Source organism: Oryzias latipes, chromosome 17 (assembly GCF_002234675.1).
Source record: "Oryzias latipes chromosome 17, ASM223467v1".
NCBI lineage: Eukaryota > Metazoa > Chordata > Actinopteri > Beloniformes > Adrianichthyidae > Oryzias > Oryzias latipes.
Genome location: NC_019875.2, coordinates 24,482,937 through 24,496,904, shown reverse-complemented (window position 1 = coordinate 24,496,904; position 13,968 = coordinate 24,482,937). Strand labels below are relative to the sequence as shown.

Here is a 13,968-nt window from a genome sequence, read left to right as displayed (position 1 = left end):
ACTTGAACCTTGTCATTTTTCACTGGCTGTGTAATTGGTGACCTTATCATCCCCAAACGTGTCTAAATGTATTAATCCTGCAGATGGTCACTGCAGCTTCAGAGCATCTGACTGTCATTCTTCTTTGAAGACATTAAGTCAGTGTTTTAGCTCTGGGGAGCCTTTGGGAGGCATTTAGCAAATCACTGCCTCTGCACACAGAATAACAATATACTGTTCTGAACAATAGGAGCTATAAACATCCACTCCAACTAGAAAGAAGAGCCACTTAACTGGTTGGCAGTAAAGACCATGGAAATTGAGCTTTCATTATTATCTGTTACACTTTGAGGAGGATCTGTTTAAATGTTACTCTTAGACAATCTATTCTCCCCTTCTCACTGACCTTCGTTGAGCGCAGTGTCAGTTTGACGACGCAATAAAAGAGAAAATCGGATGACTGTGAGCGGCATGTGATCATTATTCCATTACGCCCTGCTTTAATGTCTTCTTTATTGTTTCAACATCAGAGTAATAGAAAAGACTGGCAATAAAATGTGATATAATAGGGTAAGAATGCAGTAATATGACAAAATGCAAATTCAATTGCTCCAGCTTAGAATACAGCAGTAAAAAAAACTTAAAATGATGTGTGGCGGACTAATTACTGATAATATTATGATATTGTACAGTAAAAATGAAAAATTACTGAGTATTAGGAACACATTTATTACAACTGCTTTTTCTCTGTCATCTTAAGTGCTTCTGGGTTGCAGCATAGATTTTATCAGCTTTCCTCTGACATACTGTATTACAGAAGCTTAGTTTTCCAGCTCTCCTTGAGCTCTACTTTTTATTTCTTATCTGCCAGGGCTTGAGGATTTTTTTTTCCCGTCAAATCATTCCCCGTGTTGGCTCAGACGTACACATGTGACACATCTGCGAGAGGTTAAACAGAGAGAAACTCCATTCCAAATGTATGCTTTTTGTAATCTGATAGCAAAGGCACTTCAAATCGCTCAGGTGGCTGTGGAGCTTTATCAGCTGTTGAGGTTCAAACAAGCCCCACATCTGCTGCTTTTGAGATAGTCAGCAAGACCTGTACATAAAAAAGGAAGATTCTGAATTTGTAGGGTGGCTGGTTGTAACAGTGTCCACCACTTGTGAGTGTCAATCATTAGCAACAGCTGACAAAGACATCACACATGATGTTTATCAGTACCCAACCTAGACTCCCCCATCCGGACTATATATTTGATACAATAGCAGGTAGGACTGTGAGACTAAAGAATTCAGGAATAAATATAAATAATTGTTGTTCTAGACTTTATAACTCAGTGTTTCACGTCATTTACATTTAACTCTATTTCTAAAGTTCAAAAAATAAATAATGCTGCACAGGACCCTCAATACCCTATATATATATATATATATATATATATATATATATATATATATCCTTCTTCTTCCACTTTCGGCTTCTCCCATCAGGGGTCGCCACAGCGAACGAGTCGCATGGTAAATTTGGCAATGTTTTACGCCGGATGCCCTTCCTGACGCAACCTTCTCAAACCGGGCTTGGAACCGGCAGAGGTAGAGAAGGGAACAGGGAGCAGCCCGGAGTCGAACCCGGGTTTCACGGACGGAAGGCGCCGCAAACCAGCACGAGCTAAACTGGCTCTTATATATATATATATATATATATATATATATATATATATATATATATATGTGTGTGTGTGTGTGTGTGTGTGTGTGTGTGTGTGTGTGTGTGTGTGTGTGTGTGTGTGTGTGTGTGTGTGTGTGTGTGTGTGTGTGTGTGTGTGTGTGTGTGTGTGTATGCAGGGATAGTTTATCCTCAGAAACCATTCTTACATCTGTTCAGTAAGTTATGTATACTTATATAGCGCTTCAATAACCCTATTAACGCGCTTTACAGTTGTAGTTCCGTACACCCATGCACACACAAATCCAAACAATGATGGCAGCTCCACTGCTGAACACTGGCGCCTATAATCATCAAGAGCAATGTGGGGTTCATTGCCTTGCCCAAGGACACTTTGACACATGGGCGCACGGGGCGGTAATCTAACTCAGGATCTTCTGACCAGAGGTTGACTGCTGTACATCTGCACCTGTAAGCTCCCCAGGAATATGAATAAACATCAAAATAAATGTCACGTCTTGTAACAGATATGCAAAACTCATTGGCTGTCATCAGAATACATGATCACATTAATCCAATAATCATCAAGTAAAGAAAATTAATGATTGACACCAGAAAACACTTTCACATCATTGAGGAACAAGAGGACATACAGTACAAAGCCCTATTGTATAGTGAAATGTGTGTTCTTTCTTCACAGGTCTTGACAACATCCACAGGATTGCTTCTCAAGGTCGGTATGAGCTGAGGATTGACATGAAGGACGGACAGGAGTCAGTCTATGCAAATTATGACAAGTTCTCCATTGGAGATGCAAGAAACCTCTACAAGCTCAGGATAGGAGAGTACAACGGCACAGCTGGTATGTGACTGGATGTAGGTCCTCTGCACTAAGAGTCCCCAATGCTACCCAATGCTACCATGGCCTTTATTTGTTCAGAAATTATTATTTGTTATTTGTTTAGAAATCTGGATTCTCCCCACCAAATTTGACTCATTCTTGACACATGTCAAGACGCTCTGTGACGTCTCAAAAATACACCCACTACTTTCTTAAAGGGACTGTGCCAATTGCTAAATTTAAACCCCAATGCTAGCAAAGCTAACAAAGAAGAAACGTATATGAAACATTTCTTTTGGCAAAAAAGTTCTACTGAGGAAACAGAAGAGGAGCCTTCGACTTCAAAGAAAAAATACATCTGCCATTACAGACAAATACCAGTTGTTCCCACACACCATAATAATGCATAATAGTGTGCAACTAGCTATATAAGGTTATAAGGATGCTGCTAATAAGGATGCTTAAATAGTGGATTTCCTTTTATTATTATTAATTTAATTATTTAAAAAATACCAGTTTGAGTTACTTTTTTGTTATTTTTTAGTATCTATCTGTCACAATGTAAAATTTGGCTTAGGCCTTGAACAGGCTGGTCTGTGAAAATATTGCCTGACATTAATGGTCTGAAAAGGTTGGGAACCACTGCCCTACAGCATTCTAAACAGTTGTTTTCTCTTCTATCTTTTTTTCTGACAACTTAAACCTGCTTCAGATTTCCTCTTCTTGCTCGATCGGTTTGTCAACATGAATAGATGCTGGAATTACCTGTCAACCTGCTGCCTTTATAATCACACCTCTCTTAGCCAAAGTACATTTCTCACCCCCTCATCATAACACATTTTCTCTCTCCTCTTATTTTTTTTCCCCATTATCCTCTTGTGTCAGCTGTGTTCAAATGTAAACTGATGATTACTGCAACTACGTGCAGGAGTTTCCCACCATCTGCTGACATTCAAAACTCTTTTTCTCTTTCCTGTGATTGCAGGCGACTCTCTGAGCTACCACCAGGGCCGGCCCTTCTCCACAAAAGACAGAGACAATGACATTGCTGTCACTAACTGTGCCTTGTCTTATAAAGGAGCTTGGTGGTACAAGAACTGCCACCGTGCCAACCTCAATGGCAAATATGGCGAGTCCAGACACAGTCAGGTCAGTTTATTACTCTATCTATCAAAGATTGATTTATTTACACTTTCATTTTGTAAATTGATTTACAGTGTTGTGTTTTTTCTGCCTTTATTCAAGAGTTGATGAAGTAATTTATTTGAAAAAGGTTGACATTTTCCAAGTGTTTTGTAGCATTTTACAAAGCTGATAGAAAAGGGCACCATTACAAAATGCTGATTAAAGGTTAAAACCTTTCTGTATGAAATAGCTAATTGAATCACAGCTTTCAACCTTCAATTCTCTGTAATACTGGAACGGCCTTATAATGCAGGACAATAAAAATGACACCATCATGCAGCTTGAATATTTTTGCTCAAATTCAGTGAGGAAGATTGGAATTATTTAAAAATATGTTGAGAAGGATTTTTATGGTGATTTCAGGGGTCACTTTTAATTTAAATAATTGGATTTTCATTTTTTCTTACCACTCTTCACTCTAATTCCCATGTGTAGAATGCATGAGAAGTACAGGTGTAGGGTAAAATGACCATATATTTCGATGAGAACATGTGAAGGATGGGTATTGAGGGATTCTGAATGGCTTTAGAATGCCACGGATGTGTTGTGTGGAGCTGAGACCAGGCTGAGCCACAAAGGCTTTAGAGCATCCCAGCTTATCTCTCTCTGCCCTCTTCCTTTCTCCGCGTCTTTTGATGACTTGAACTGGGAACATGTGCTGAGCAGAGATAGACAGGCAAACAGACATGAAGAGAATTTTCTGCAGCAAATGTGAGGTGATGGTGAAGTGGATTAGCAGGGTTGGAAGTGACCATAATTGGACCACTGTCTTTTTTGTGGATTTCCTTTCTGTATTATATGGAATTCAGTTTATCTAACTGACATTTTATCCCCAGATTTTCTTTCTTTCTTTCTTTTCTTTTTTTTTTTTTTTTTTTACACAAAAAGGGGTATCAATCAGCATGTCAATGTTAGATTTTCTCTTTTACAGGGTATCAACTGGTACCACTGGAAAGGCCACGAGTTCTCTATTCCATTTGTGGAGATGAAGATGAGGCCATTTAACTTCCGTAGCATCAGCAGCAAGAGGAGACGGTCTGCTTCTGTATAAACATACCCCATACCCATCCCACATTCATGGGCAAATGGAGTTTGGAGGATTTTTAGCTTTTATTTCTGTGTACCTCACTGACAGGCAGGCTGGAAATAGCTCCAAAGAGTGAGTAAATAGTTCAAACTGCTACTAATAGTAAAAATCAAGACCTATAAATTAATAAAGTAACACACTACCAGTATTTTTGTTTGTTTTAAATTGTGGACGATTTCATATAATCACAGAAATGCTGACACCACGTCCAGTCTGTCAGTCTTGGCTCCTGCCCAGCATCTGCTGTCTTTCCCCTCTGTATTTCTATGTAATCAACTGGAAGATGCTGTTATTTTGCTCTTTTAAATCTTCTGAATGACAATGGTTCTGTTAATTGTAAAAAAAAAAAAAAGGAAAGGCAAATCAATATAGTTTGTTTCAATCATGATATGTCCTTGCAAGGATTCTCTGAAATGTGCTCAGAAAGGCTCTACAAAGCAAAAGCAAGCGCTGTTTCGCCATAAAAAATTAAAACTCTCAACTCAAACTATTCTGTATATGCCCTTAAAAACCTTAACTGTAATATATATACATATTTATATATTTTTTTATAACTGATATAGTGTCCGAGCCCATGTAATGATTTGATGCCTTGATTTTTGATTCTTGACAAAGAGTACTTGAGTGTAATAAGGAAAACTGGACACCAGTTTAACTTTTTCATTCAAAAGCAAAACTGCAAATCCAAAATAGGTATTATGAGCGCAGTACACCAGCAACAGCTTCATAGTCACCACTTTTATACATGTAATGTTTGCTGTCCATTAAAATTTGTTGTGTGTTGACTACATGTGGAAAAAGAATGGAAAATGTCTTCAGTTGTAAACTTGTTACTAGTAGCCACACTGGGACAGTTTTTGCACAGAGTGGAAACAAAGCAAAATGACTGATGTTTGTTCAGTTTCTTTAGCTATTTGTAGCCACTTAAATTTTATTAACTTAGTACATGTATTTCTGCCCTCTTGCAGATACTAGGATTGCTTGTACAGATGGTGTCATTTGATACAACATATAACCAAAGATGTACACTGTAAACACTAGAGGAAACAGCTTATCAGTCACAGATTTCTTTATAAAACTCCTTAAATTGTTTTTGCAGGACTTATTTTAGGTACTGCCACCTCTAAATTTTATAATGAACAAAGCGTAGATTTTAAGCTTCCTATGGCCTGTGCAAACAGAAACTAAGAAACAGAGAGGTAGCTGGAGCAAAGCCCAGTCGTCCATGTTCTTGTTGCTTCGCATTTTAAGCTTCTCACTGAAACTGCAGTGGACGCTGTGAGGAATGTGCTGGGTCTAGTTGGGTATGGTATGTCTATACCAAATGTGTTTTTCTCTTTGTTCAATAGTTTTCTGGTCCGTTGGCTTACACGTGTACTTTCCTGTCTGAATTTGAACATAACTAAACACCAAAATGATGGCCAAAAAGGATTTTTCTGTGTTGATTATTTTGTGTCACCATCACTACAAGCAATATCTGGGCTTAGATATTTTCATTTTTTCTTGAAAAGCTTAAAAATGTGTTTTTTTGTTTTTGTTTTACTTCAATTGACTACCCTTTTCTTTTCCTATATATACACATAAATGCAAATGTTCGTTTAGTCTTTACTCCTGAAAAAAAAAAGTAACTTGTCACCCTATAAAAAATTAACAGTATGCTTGTGTAGATATGGCATTGGAATGTCTTTTGTTTGGTTCTCTATTCAGTTGCAAAGCAAAGCAGAAAACATTGATGAGGATTTGCATTTTTAACCACTTTATTTCTAACAAATATTGTGCAAAAGGAAAGGATTTAGCATGCTGCATGTAAACTACACTGCAGCCAAAAGAAAATGAGGAATACCCTGGGACCGTGCTTCACTTTGAGTTGCTGCCATGTTTCTTTCTTGAGCTGGGTTGCTCTTGCAATGGTTTTAAAAGTGGAAGAATTATAATCACCTTGTACATCTTTAAGCTTTGTGTGTTTATTTGTGTTATGTTGTTGAGCTACTTCAGAATCTCATGCAATAAAAGTTCCCATAGTGCTTTATATTAGAGTAGAAATGTATGTCTGTACTTATCTTATTTGCTAGTTAGATGATGTTTCCCCTGCTGTGTTTTTTGTACAAAGAAACAGGACAGAAAAGAAACAGAATGTAATTTGTGTGTGGATGGGGGGGGGGGGGGGGGGGTCCCTTATTGTAATATACAGGTGCTCCTAAATGCCTCACCATTTGTTTTATTGACATTAGTTATGATTCCTTATTTAGCTGTCATACTTTTGCAATAGTTTGTAATATTGCATGGAAAAAATATGACGATACAGCTGATGTATGGGTGGGTGTAAGCCACCCAAAAAAAAAAAAAAAAACTTCCTCTTTTAAGGAATAACATGAAACACCACAATATCTAAGATATTGAAAGGATGTATACATTGAGGTAATTTCTTTTAGCATTAACATAGTTTATTTTTCAGCTGAACATTTGATTTGCTAGTTGGTTTCTTCTTCATTATGTAAAATTTGGATATGTGTCCTACAACTGTCTGAAAAGAGGATCTCCCCCAATATTTTCCTTTAGACTTGGTGAACAGAAAACCATAACCATGCGCCATAGTATTTGCTGAGCCTCTTACATGGAAAAAAACAACAAATCTTCTCCCTTTATTTCCTGTAGTTCTTTTGGCCACCTCTTCTTATTGCAGCAAAACGTGATCCTGCACATTAAAAAAAATATAATAAATTGCTTTTTTTCTTGGAATTACATTCACAGTTAAATTACCTGCAACCCTCTGAAACGTTGACGGCATGAAAATGTAAATGTTGATAAAAATGTGAACTTGACTGTTGAGAAGCTCATATATGCTGAAACTACTTTGGTTTTTTTTATAACCTTTGATTATTACTGTCAAATTTAGAAGTAGTTTAAGGTAGACATCTACTAGATAGTTCCTTTTTTAATACATTTTCTACACATTAATAAAATATTGAAATAGTCTGATCAAAAGTCTCTGATTCATTGCGTAATTGGTGGGGAGGGGAGGTTGCTTGTTTTCTTTCTTGTATAGATTTGAATTAAAATGTCATATTTTTAAGCAAAGCAAAGAAAGCTTTAGAAAAAGTAAGTGCAAAGTTAAAATCCTGAACTTTAAATTTTTTTTGATATAGCTACAGGGCCTTAAAATGTAACTACTTCTTTTGCTGTACTGTAGTTGACTAAATCCCACCGGGTTCAAGGTGTCTATTATAACATCTGTTGTAGATGCATACTAGACATCTCAGAAAACTCTTATTTTGTTACTCTTAGAGGTCTACCAACCAGTCCTGCTTCTGCACCTAGAGGTGTCCAATATATCTACTTGTAGACAATCTTGGGATTTTTTTAGATGTCCATAAATTATTTTTCCCCAACATTTACTTGATACTAAATTCAATTTTAAACTTACTTTTATTTGTGATTTTGTTCACAGACAAAGTAATCACAAAAATCTTACCAAGAAGTAGTAAAAATCTTCCTTGGGTTAAAAGGTCTCAAACACTTGCATCAAAACAAAAATCCGAAAGATATGCAACATCTTTTTTTTATTATTTTGAAATGGTTTATTTTAAGCAATCAAGTAGGAATAATACACAAAAACAATACAATCATCAGTTAAACATTCATACAATGACGTATCAAACTTATGATAATTAGCCATAAAATGAAAGATTGCTTGAAAGGGAGTGGAAGGAAGTGAATTTATATAATCCCACCCCTTTTCTACCATAACTATTTTAACACATGATTTATCATTATCCGGTTCCTAACTTGTATCAGACAGAATTAAGGATCCTTAGGTATCAATAAAGCACATGACAAAGATAAATTACTTAATTATAATGTAAAAATATACACAACTATTTTAGAAATCAACATAGCAAATCCAAATCAGTTATCTAAAATATATGCAGATTCATTAGAAATCTTATAAATCAAAACCAATTTTGGGGCATTTTAAACGCAAACAAATATTCTAATCACAGAAGAGCTGGCTCCGTAACTAGATGCAAAATGGACACGTTTGAAGCTGTGATGGAGAGGAGGACTTTAAATTAGCTCATATCCATCATGGATAATCCGGAGCGTCCTCTCCATCCTGTTCTTGACGATCAGCGGAGCACCTTCTCCAATAGGCTAAGGCAGCTTCGCCGTCACACCAACCGCTGCAGGAGATCTTTCCTACCTCACTCCATTGGACTCTATAACTTGTCATCCATTTGCAATGGATGAACTCATTTAAGGTCTGTCTGTTTTTCTCCAGAGCTGTCATACAATCCAACTGTTTTTCACTGACGTTTCTTTTCTGATTTATTTTTTCTGTTCTCTGTTGTCACCCATTGTTTATATGTTTGTATCTTGAGCCTAACACTGACGCTGCAACAACCCAATTTCCCAAGCTGGGATCAATAAAGTTTCTTTGTCTTATCTTATCTCATCTTAAGATGCATCAACATCTGCTAAATAATGACCAAAATAGTTCTTTTCACCAAGGTAATCCATTTTTAGAATCCATCAGATCGGCCTTTAGCATTGTGAGTCTTGTTGAATGCCTCTTCACAAATACTATTGAATTAAGACTTATTGTTTGAAGGATGGCCTCACACAAATCATTGATTGTTGTTTTTTATATCTGCTAAAATAATCTTGACATTCTGTTTAGCATATAAATGAAAGAAGCTCGACACAAAACAGTTTTAGGAAATGACTTAACAATGTAAAACTAATCAAATTAGACAATGAAAAATGCTTTACTCTAGGGGAGAAATAAAGTGTTTTTGAATTGAATTAAAATTGATCTGAATAAGAATGACAGAGTCTAAAATTGAGAGATTTATAGTGAGACGTCTGAGGAAAATCATTTTAGACACTTGTCAAACTCAACAATCTGATCAAACATTTTCTATTAGTGAAGAAAAAAACATTAAAGTATTACCCACGAGTGTTGTTGACAAGTGGGCTAAAAAAATACCACTACGTCAAAAAGATGACTATGTTTAGACAAATGTTGATCTTTAATTGAGAAATAAAAGTCTGCTCTTGACTAGCAGAGGGAGGGATCACTATGACTGCAACGCTTATGACGGTTAATTTATCATCTTATCATCTTAGCATGGAAAATTACTGTTACATTTTCTAATCATTGCAGTCTTAGTATATTTTTCAAAGGAAGATCTAGACTTTTTCAACAACCATATTCCATGGAACACCCAAGTTGCAAGGATTATCATATCAGAATTTTGAATGTTTCCTTTATTCTTTTCATTTCTCCCCTCAGTAATAATTAAAAAAAGAAAAAAAAATCCACAGGATTTAATCAAGAGTTGGCCGTGGCATGAAGTTGATAAAAAGCGGCGTTGTGAGAACTCCTCTGCCTCTCGTGTCAAACCAGAAACTCTTTACATCTCATTGAACACAGAAGGCTAATGGGTCCTGGCAGTCCACTGAATGAGAGGGAAGTCTGACCCAGATATCCAGGTTGGAGTTGTAAACACTGGGGCTTAATTTGATGACCAGCTAGTGAACAGCTTGGTTTTCATCAGAGATTAATTGATGCTTGGAGATCAATGAGAAGGACTGAGGAGACATGAATGGTTTGGGCTTCACATTAATCACGTTTAGAAGAGGTAGATAGGGCAGAACTCGTCAGTTCACAACTTGGGCAAAACTAAATCTTAAGATTAAAGATGCAACTTTATTTAGGAATTTTTGCAGACATTTTTGATTGTGTCATTTACTACTCACCATAGTACACTATATAGTGTGTTTGCCATTTTGTAGAGCTGTCTGAAAATCTACAATTCCTGGAAATCTTCTGCAACAAAACAGTGTACATCAATGCTCACTAGATTGGCAAATATAAACCACAATGGATAACTTTTGGATTCTTTTTCATTTGAAAGAAAACAAATGTATTTACATTTATTTATTTTTTTATAAATTTTTCGAGTTTTCATCATCAGAAAAAGACAAAAACATTCATAGTCTTAAGAAAAAGGACATATTTATTAGTTTTTTAACTTCGGCTAATGGATGATATCATAGTTTAAAAAAAAGTGGGAAAAGAAGAGAAAAGTTGTATGAATGTGTCCAAATTATATTAAAATCCAGGGCACTCAATACAACCGCACTTTATAGCCTAGTCTTAGTATAGTGAGCCAATTCAGACACAACTATGTTGTATTTATAATGAGGAAAAGGCTTTAATTATCAATAAAAATGTAAAAAAGAAAAAAACAACAACAAAAAAACTTCCTGTTAATGATTTAGGCAAATATATGTGTTAATATGCAAATTAAGGGGGTAAAAAAACTCTGACAAGAATACACTTTGCCATCAGACCATATAATAGATTTTGCTTAATCCTTGTGCTCTGTCACTCATCATAGTAATTCAAATCAAAAGCTAAATAATTACCATGGTGACAATCAAATATGGGCTGTATGGTGGAGTAGTGGTCAGCATTCTCACCTCACAGCAAGAGGGCCCTGGCTCAAATCCCAGCTGGGTTCTTTTTGTGTGGAGTTTGCATGTTCGCATGTGTGGGTTTTCTGTAGGCACTCCAGCTTCCTCCCACAAACAAACCAAGCTTTATAGGTTGATTAATGATGCTAAATTGTTCCTAAGTGTGAATAAGAGTGTATCGCTGTGTGGCCCAGCAACAGACTGCAAACAGTCTAGAATGTACCTCGCCTTCACCTTGCACTGGCTGGGATAGGCTCCAGCACCCCTGTGACCCTGAAATGGATTATGCAGGCTTGGCAGATGGATGGATCATTGTTTAAATTTTACTCTAGTTAGATCTGACATATTGAATGTCATCAATTTGTAGAAACATGGGGTTTTATCAGTAATAGTGAAACAGAAATGACACTTGTCAACCTTTTCACCCATGTTTATCTTGAGTCAAACATAAAACCACGTATTCTTTGATTTTTTTTTTTTTTTCATTCAAATTTCAAAGCATTCTCCCTTCTTTTTATGGTCCTTCATTCTGCTACAGAAATGATTATGTATTTATATAAAAAGTGTTTATGGTAAAAACAAAGTCATTCTCGAAACAAACATTCTCCTCTTGGATTTTGTGATGTTTCTTCAATTTTTGTCAAGATCTGTTTTCATTGTCAGTCTCACCAGGTTAAGGATGATCATCCACAGCTGTCTTCATTTAGCTAATTACCCTCAGTGTATTTAAGCCTCTGGTTTTTCAGTTCGTTGCTTTCAGTTTATCTGCTTTGTGTCATCAATGTCACCTTTAAGTTTATTTATTGGATTTGTGGGTTTCTGCTGCCAAGCCTGGTCTTCTGCATGTTGGGTCCTACACCACCATCTCCTCACACATTTATGAAAAATGGCAAAAAGCCACTATTAGTCTTGCTCTCTTTTCCTTATTGACTGTGACGAACATTTGTGGGGGGGTTCTGCCCCTGTCTATCAACTCTACATAAGCTAATATCTTCTTCCATCTAAAAACTACTCTTTAAATCACAAACATCCTTTTTCTGAGTTATTAAGAAAGGCCTATTCAGAGGATTTTACATCAAAATTGGATTATTATAATTCCAAAGTATCTGGCTGTTCCCAAATGTATATGAGATCCTCCTGCTGATCCTAAATAGGATTACATTTTCTGAAATGTTTGCCTTGCTTGAACAGCTGCAAGCTTTAAAAAGACAAACTGTCATATTTTACACCCATAGCACCTTTTCTCAATTATGCAACTTTTTATTTTTATTTTTTTGTCATTCCGAAAGTTTTTTAAACTAGATCAGGCAGCAGATCCTTCAAGGCTTTCAGGCTGTTATCAATCTGAACAATTTTTCAAAGCTGCTCTCATGACACCTTCATTAGAATGTACTAGATTAGATCAAGGTATTCATTATTTGTATTATTTCATTGTTTATCCCTGTATTAAGTTCATTTTACTACATTCTAATCCATCCCCTTCATAATAAAGGTTCAAAGCTTGATGAGGCATGACCCACCCTTACTATTACACTCATTGTTTTTTGTGACTGCCACATCTTTGCTTTGCTTAACCCCTGCCACGCTTTTTTCTTCTTTTCTTTGCTGTCTTCATTTCTTTTTAGTTGTCCTCCCCTTTTTTGTTAGTTTCCAGCAGCATCTGTTTTCCTGCATTGTGGTTCTCCATAAAAATCAAACTGCGACACTATTACCTTGTAAATCCTCTCATTTGTTTGCATTTCAGCTTGAAAGAAACTCGTGGTAGTATAACTGCTTTTAAATTCTAAAACATTAATGTTACAAATCTCACAATGACACATTAAAATTGGTACAAGAATCACGGGAGGAGTTACTGTTGAACAGCAGGCTTTGGTCCAGCCTATGTTTGTCATCTGGACTTCAGAGTAAGATCAGTTATTTTCCCCATTTCCTCACTGCTTATAGGTGCTTTGGTGTTTATTTTCTACATTTAAAGGCTAACAAGAGAACAGAGTTTGATTTTTATTTTTTGGCTCTTGCATCAATATAACTAAGTCTTTCAGAATCATTTAGACCTGAGTAGAAAAACACAAAGTATTTCTCAAGGCTAAATTAACCAGGGCGTAAAGCTCAGCAGAAGCTTTGTTCTGTACTTTTCACATCCCTGACAGGAAGGGAAGCCACCCACCAAGAAGATTTGTCAGCTTGTCTTAGCTAAAGCTAAGTAACTATGTTTTTGCGCAGCTTGCTTTTGAAACGTGTGACTTTAATATGCATGGATATTTACCCACCGCTGGCTTTTGAAGTTTTTGCAATTGCAGTCTGCCTTTAGGTAGCGTTTTTTGTATTATTAATTACGCAAATTTGTCTTGCAATCCAACTATGACTATGCAAAGAGACTCTAATTCTGTGTCATAACCCAGCACCTTTTAAGCCTTTGTCATAACTGCCCCAATGTGTGGATACGGGCTGTCTGCGGGTAAAAAATGACCAAACCTGTACGGGGCAGACCGGTGGCCCGTACAAAATAGCAAGATTGTAGACTGCTTTGTGGGCCTGCAGAGGTGTTGTATGGATTTCTTCATTTGTGCGTGCTGCACAAGGAACCTGTTTAGGCTGTTCACGTAACAAGTGTGTACTCCTTGCATGCAGCTTTAGAAATGAGGAAATTAGACAATCAGAACTTAGTTTTTCTTACTGGCACTTACATATCACGTGCACAACCATACATGCAGCATTTGGGCATGGTCA

At 36.5% G+C, this 13,968-nt stretch overlaps 1 protein-coding gene across 4 annotated transcripts in view; it reads left to right on the top strand.

The window, feature by feature from the left end:
• Window positions 1–7,125, top strand: part of tnr (tenascin R) — a 139,378-nt gene extending 132,253 nt beyond the window's left edge. For all 4 annotated transcript variants that reach the window (XM_023965028.1, XM_004079342.4, XM_011486828.3 and 1 more), the window contains 3 exons: window positions 2,346–2,507; window positions 3,472–3,635; window positions 4,603–7,125. In XM_023965028.1, the coding sequence (XP_023820796.1) occupies window positions 2,346–2,507; window positions 3,472–3,635; window positions 4,603–4,722 (446 nt within the window). In that variant the 3' untranslated portion in view covers window positions 4,723–7,125. The remainder of the gene's footprint in view (window positions 1–2,345; window positions 2,508–3,471; window positions 3,636–4,602) is intronic.
• Window positions 7,126–13,968: the final 6,843 nt, after the last annotated feature.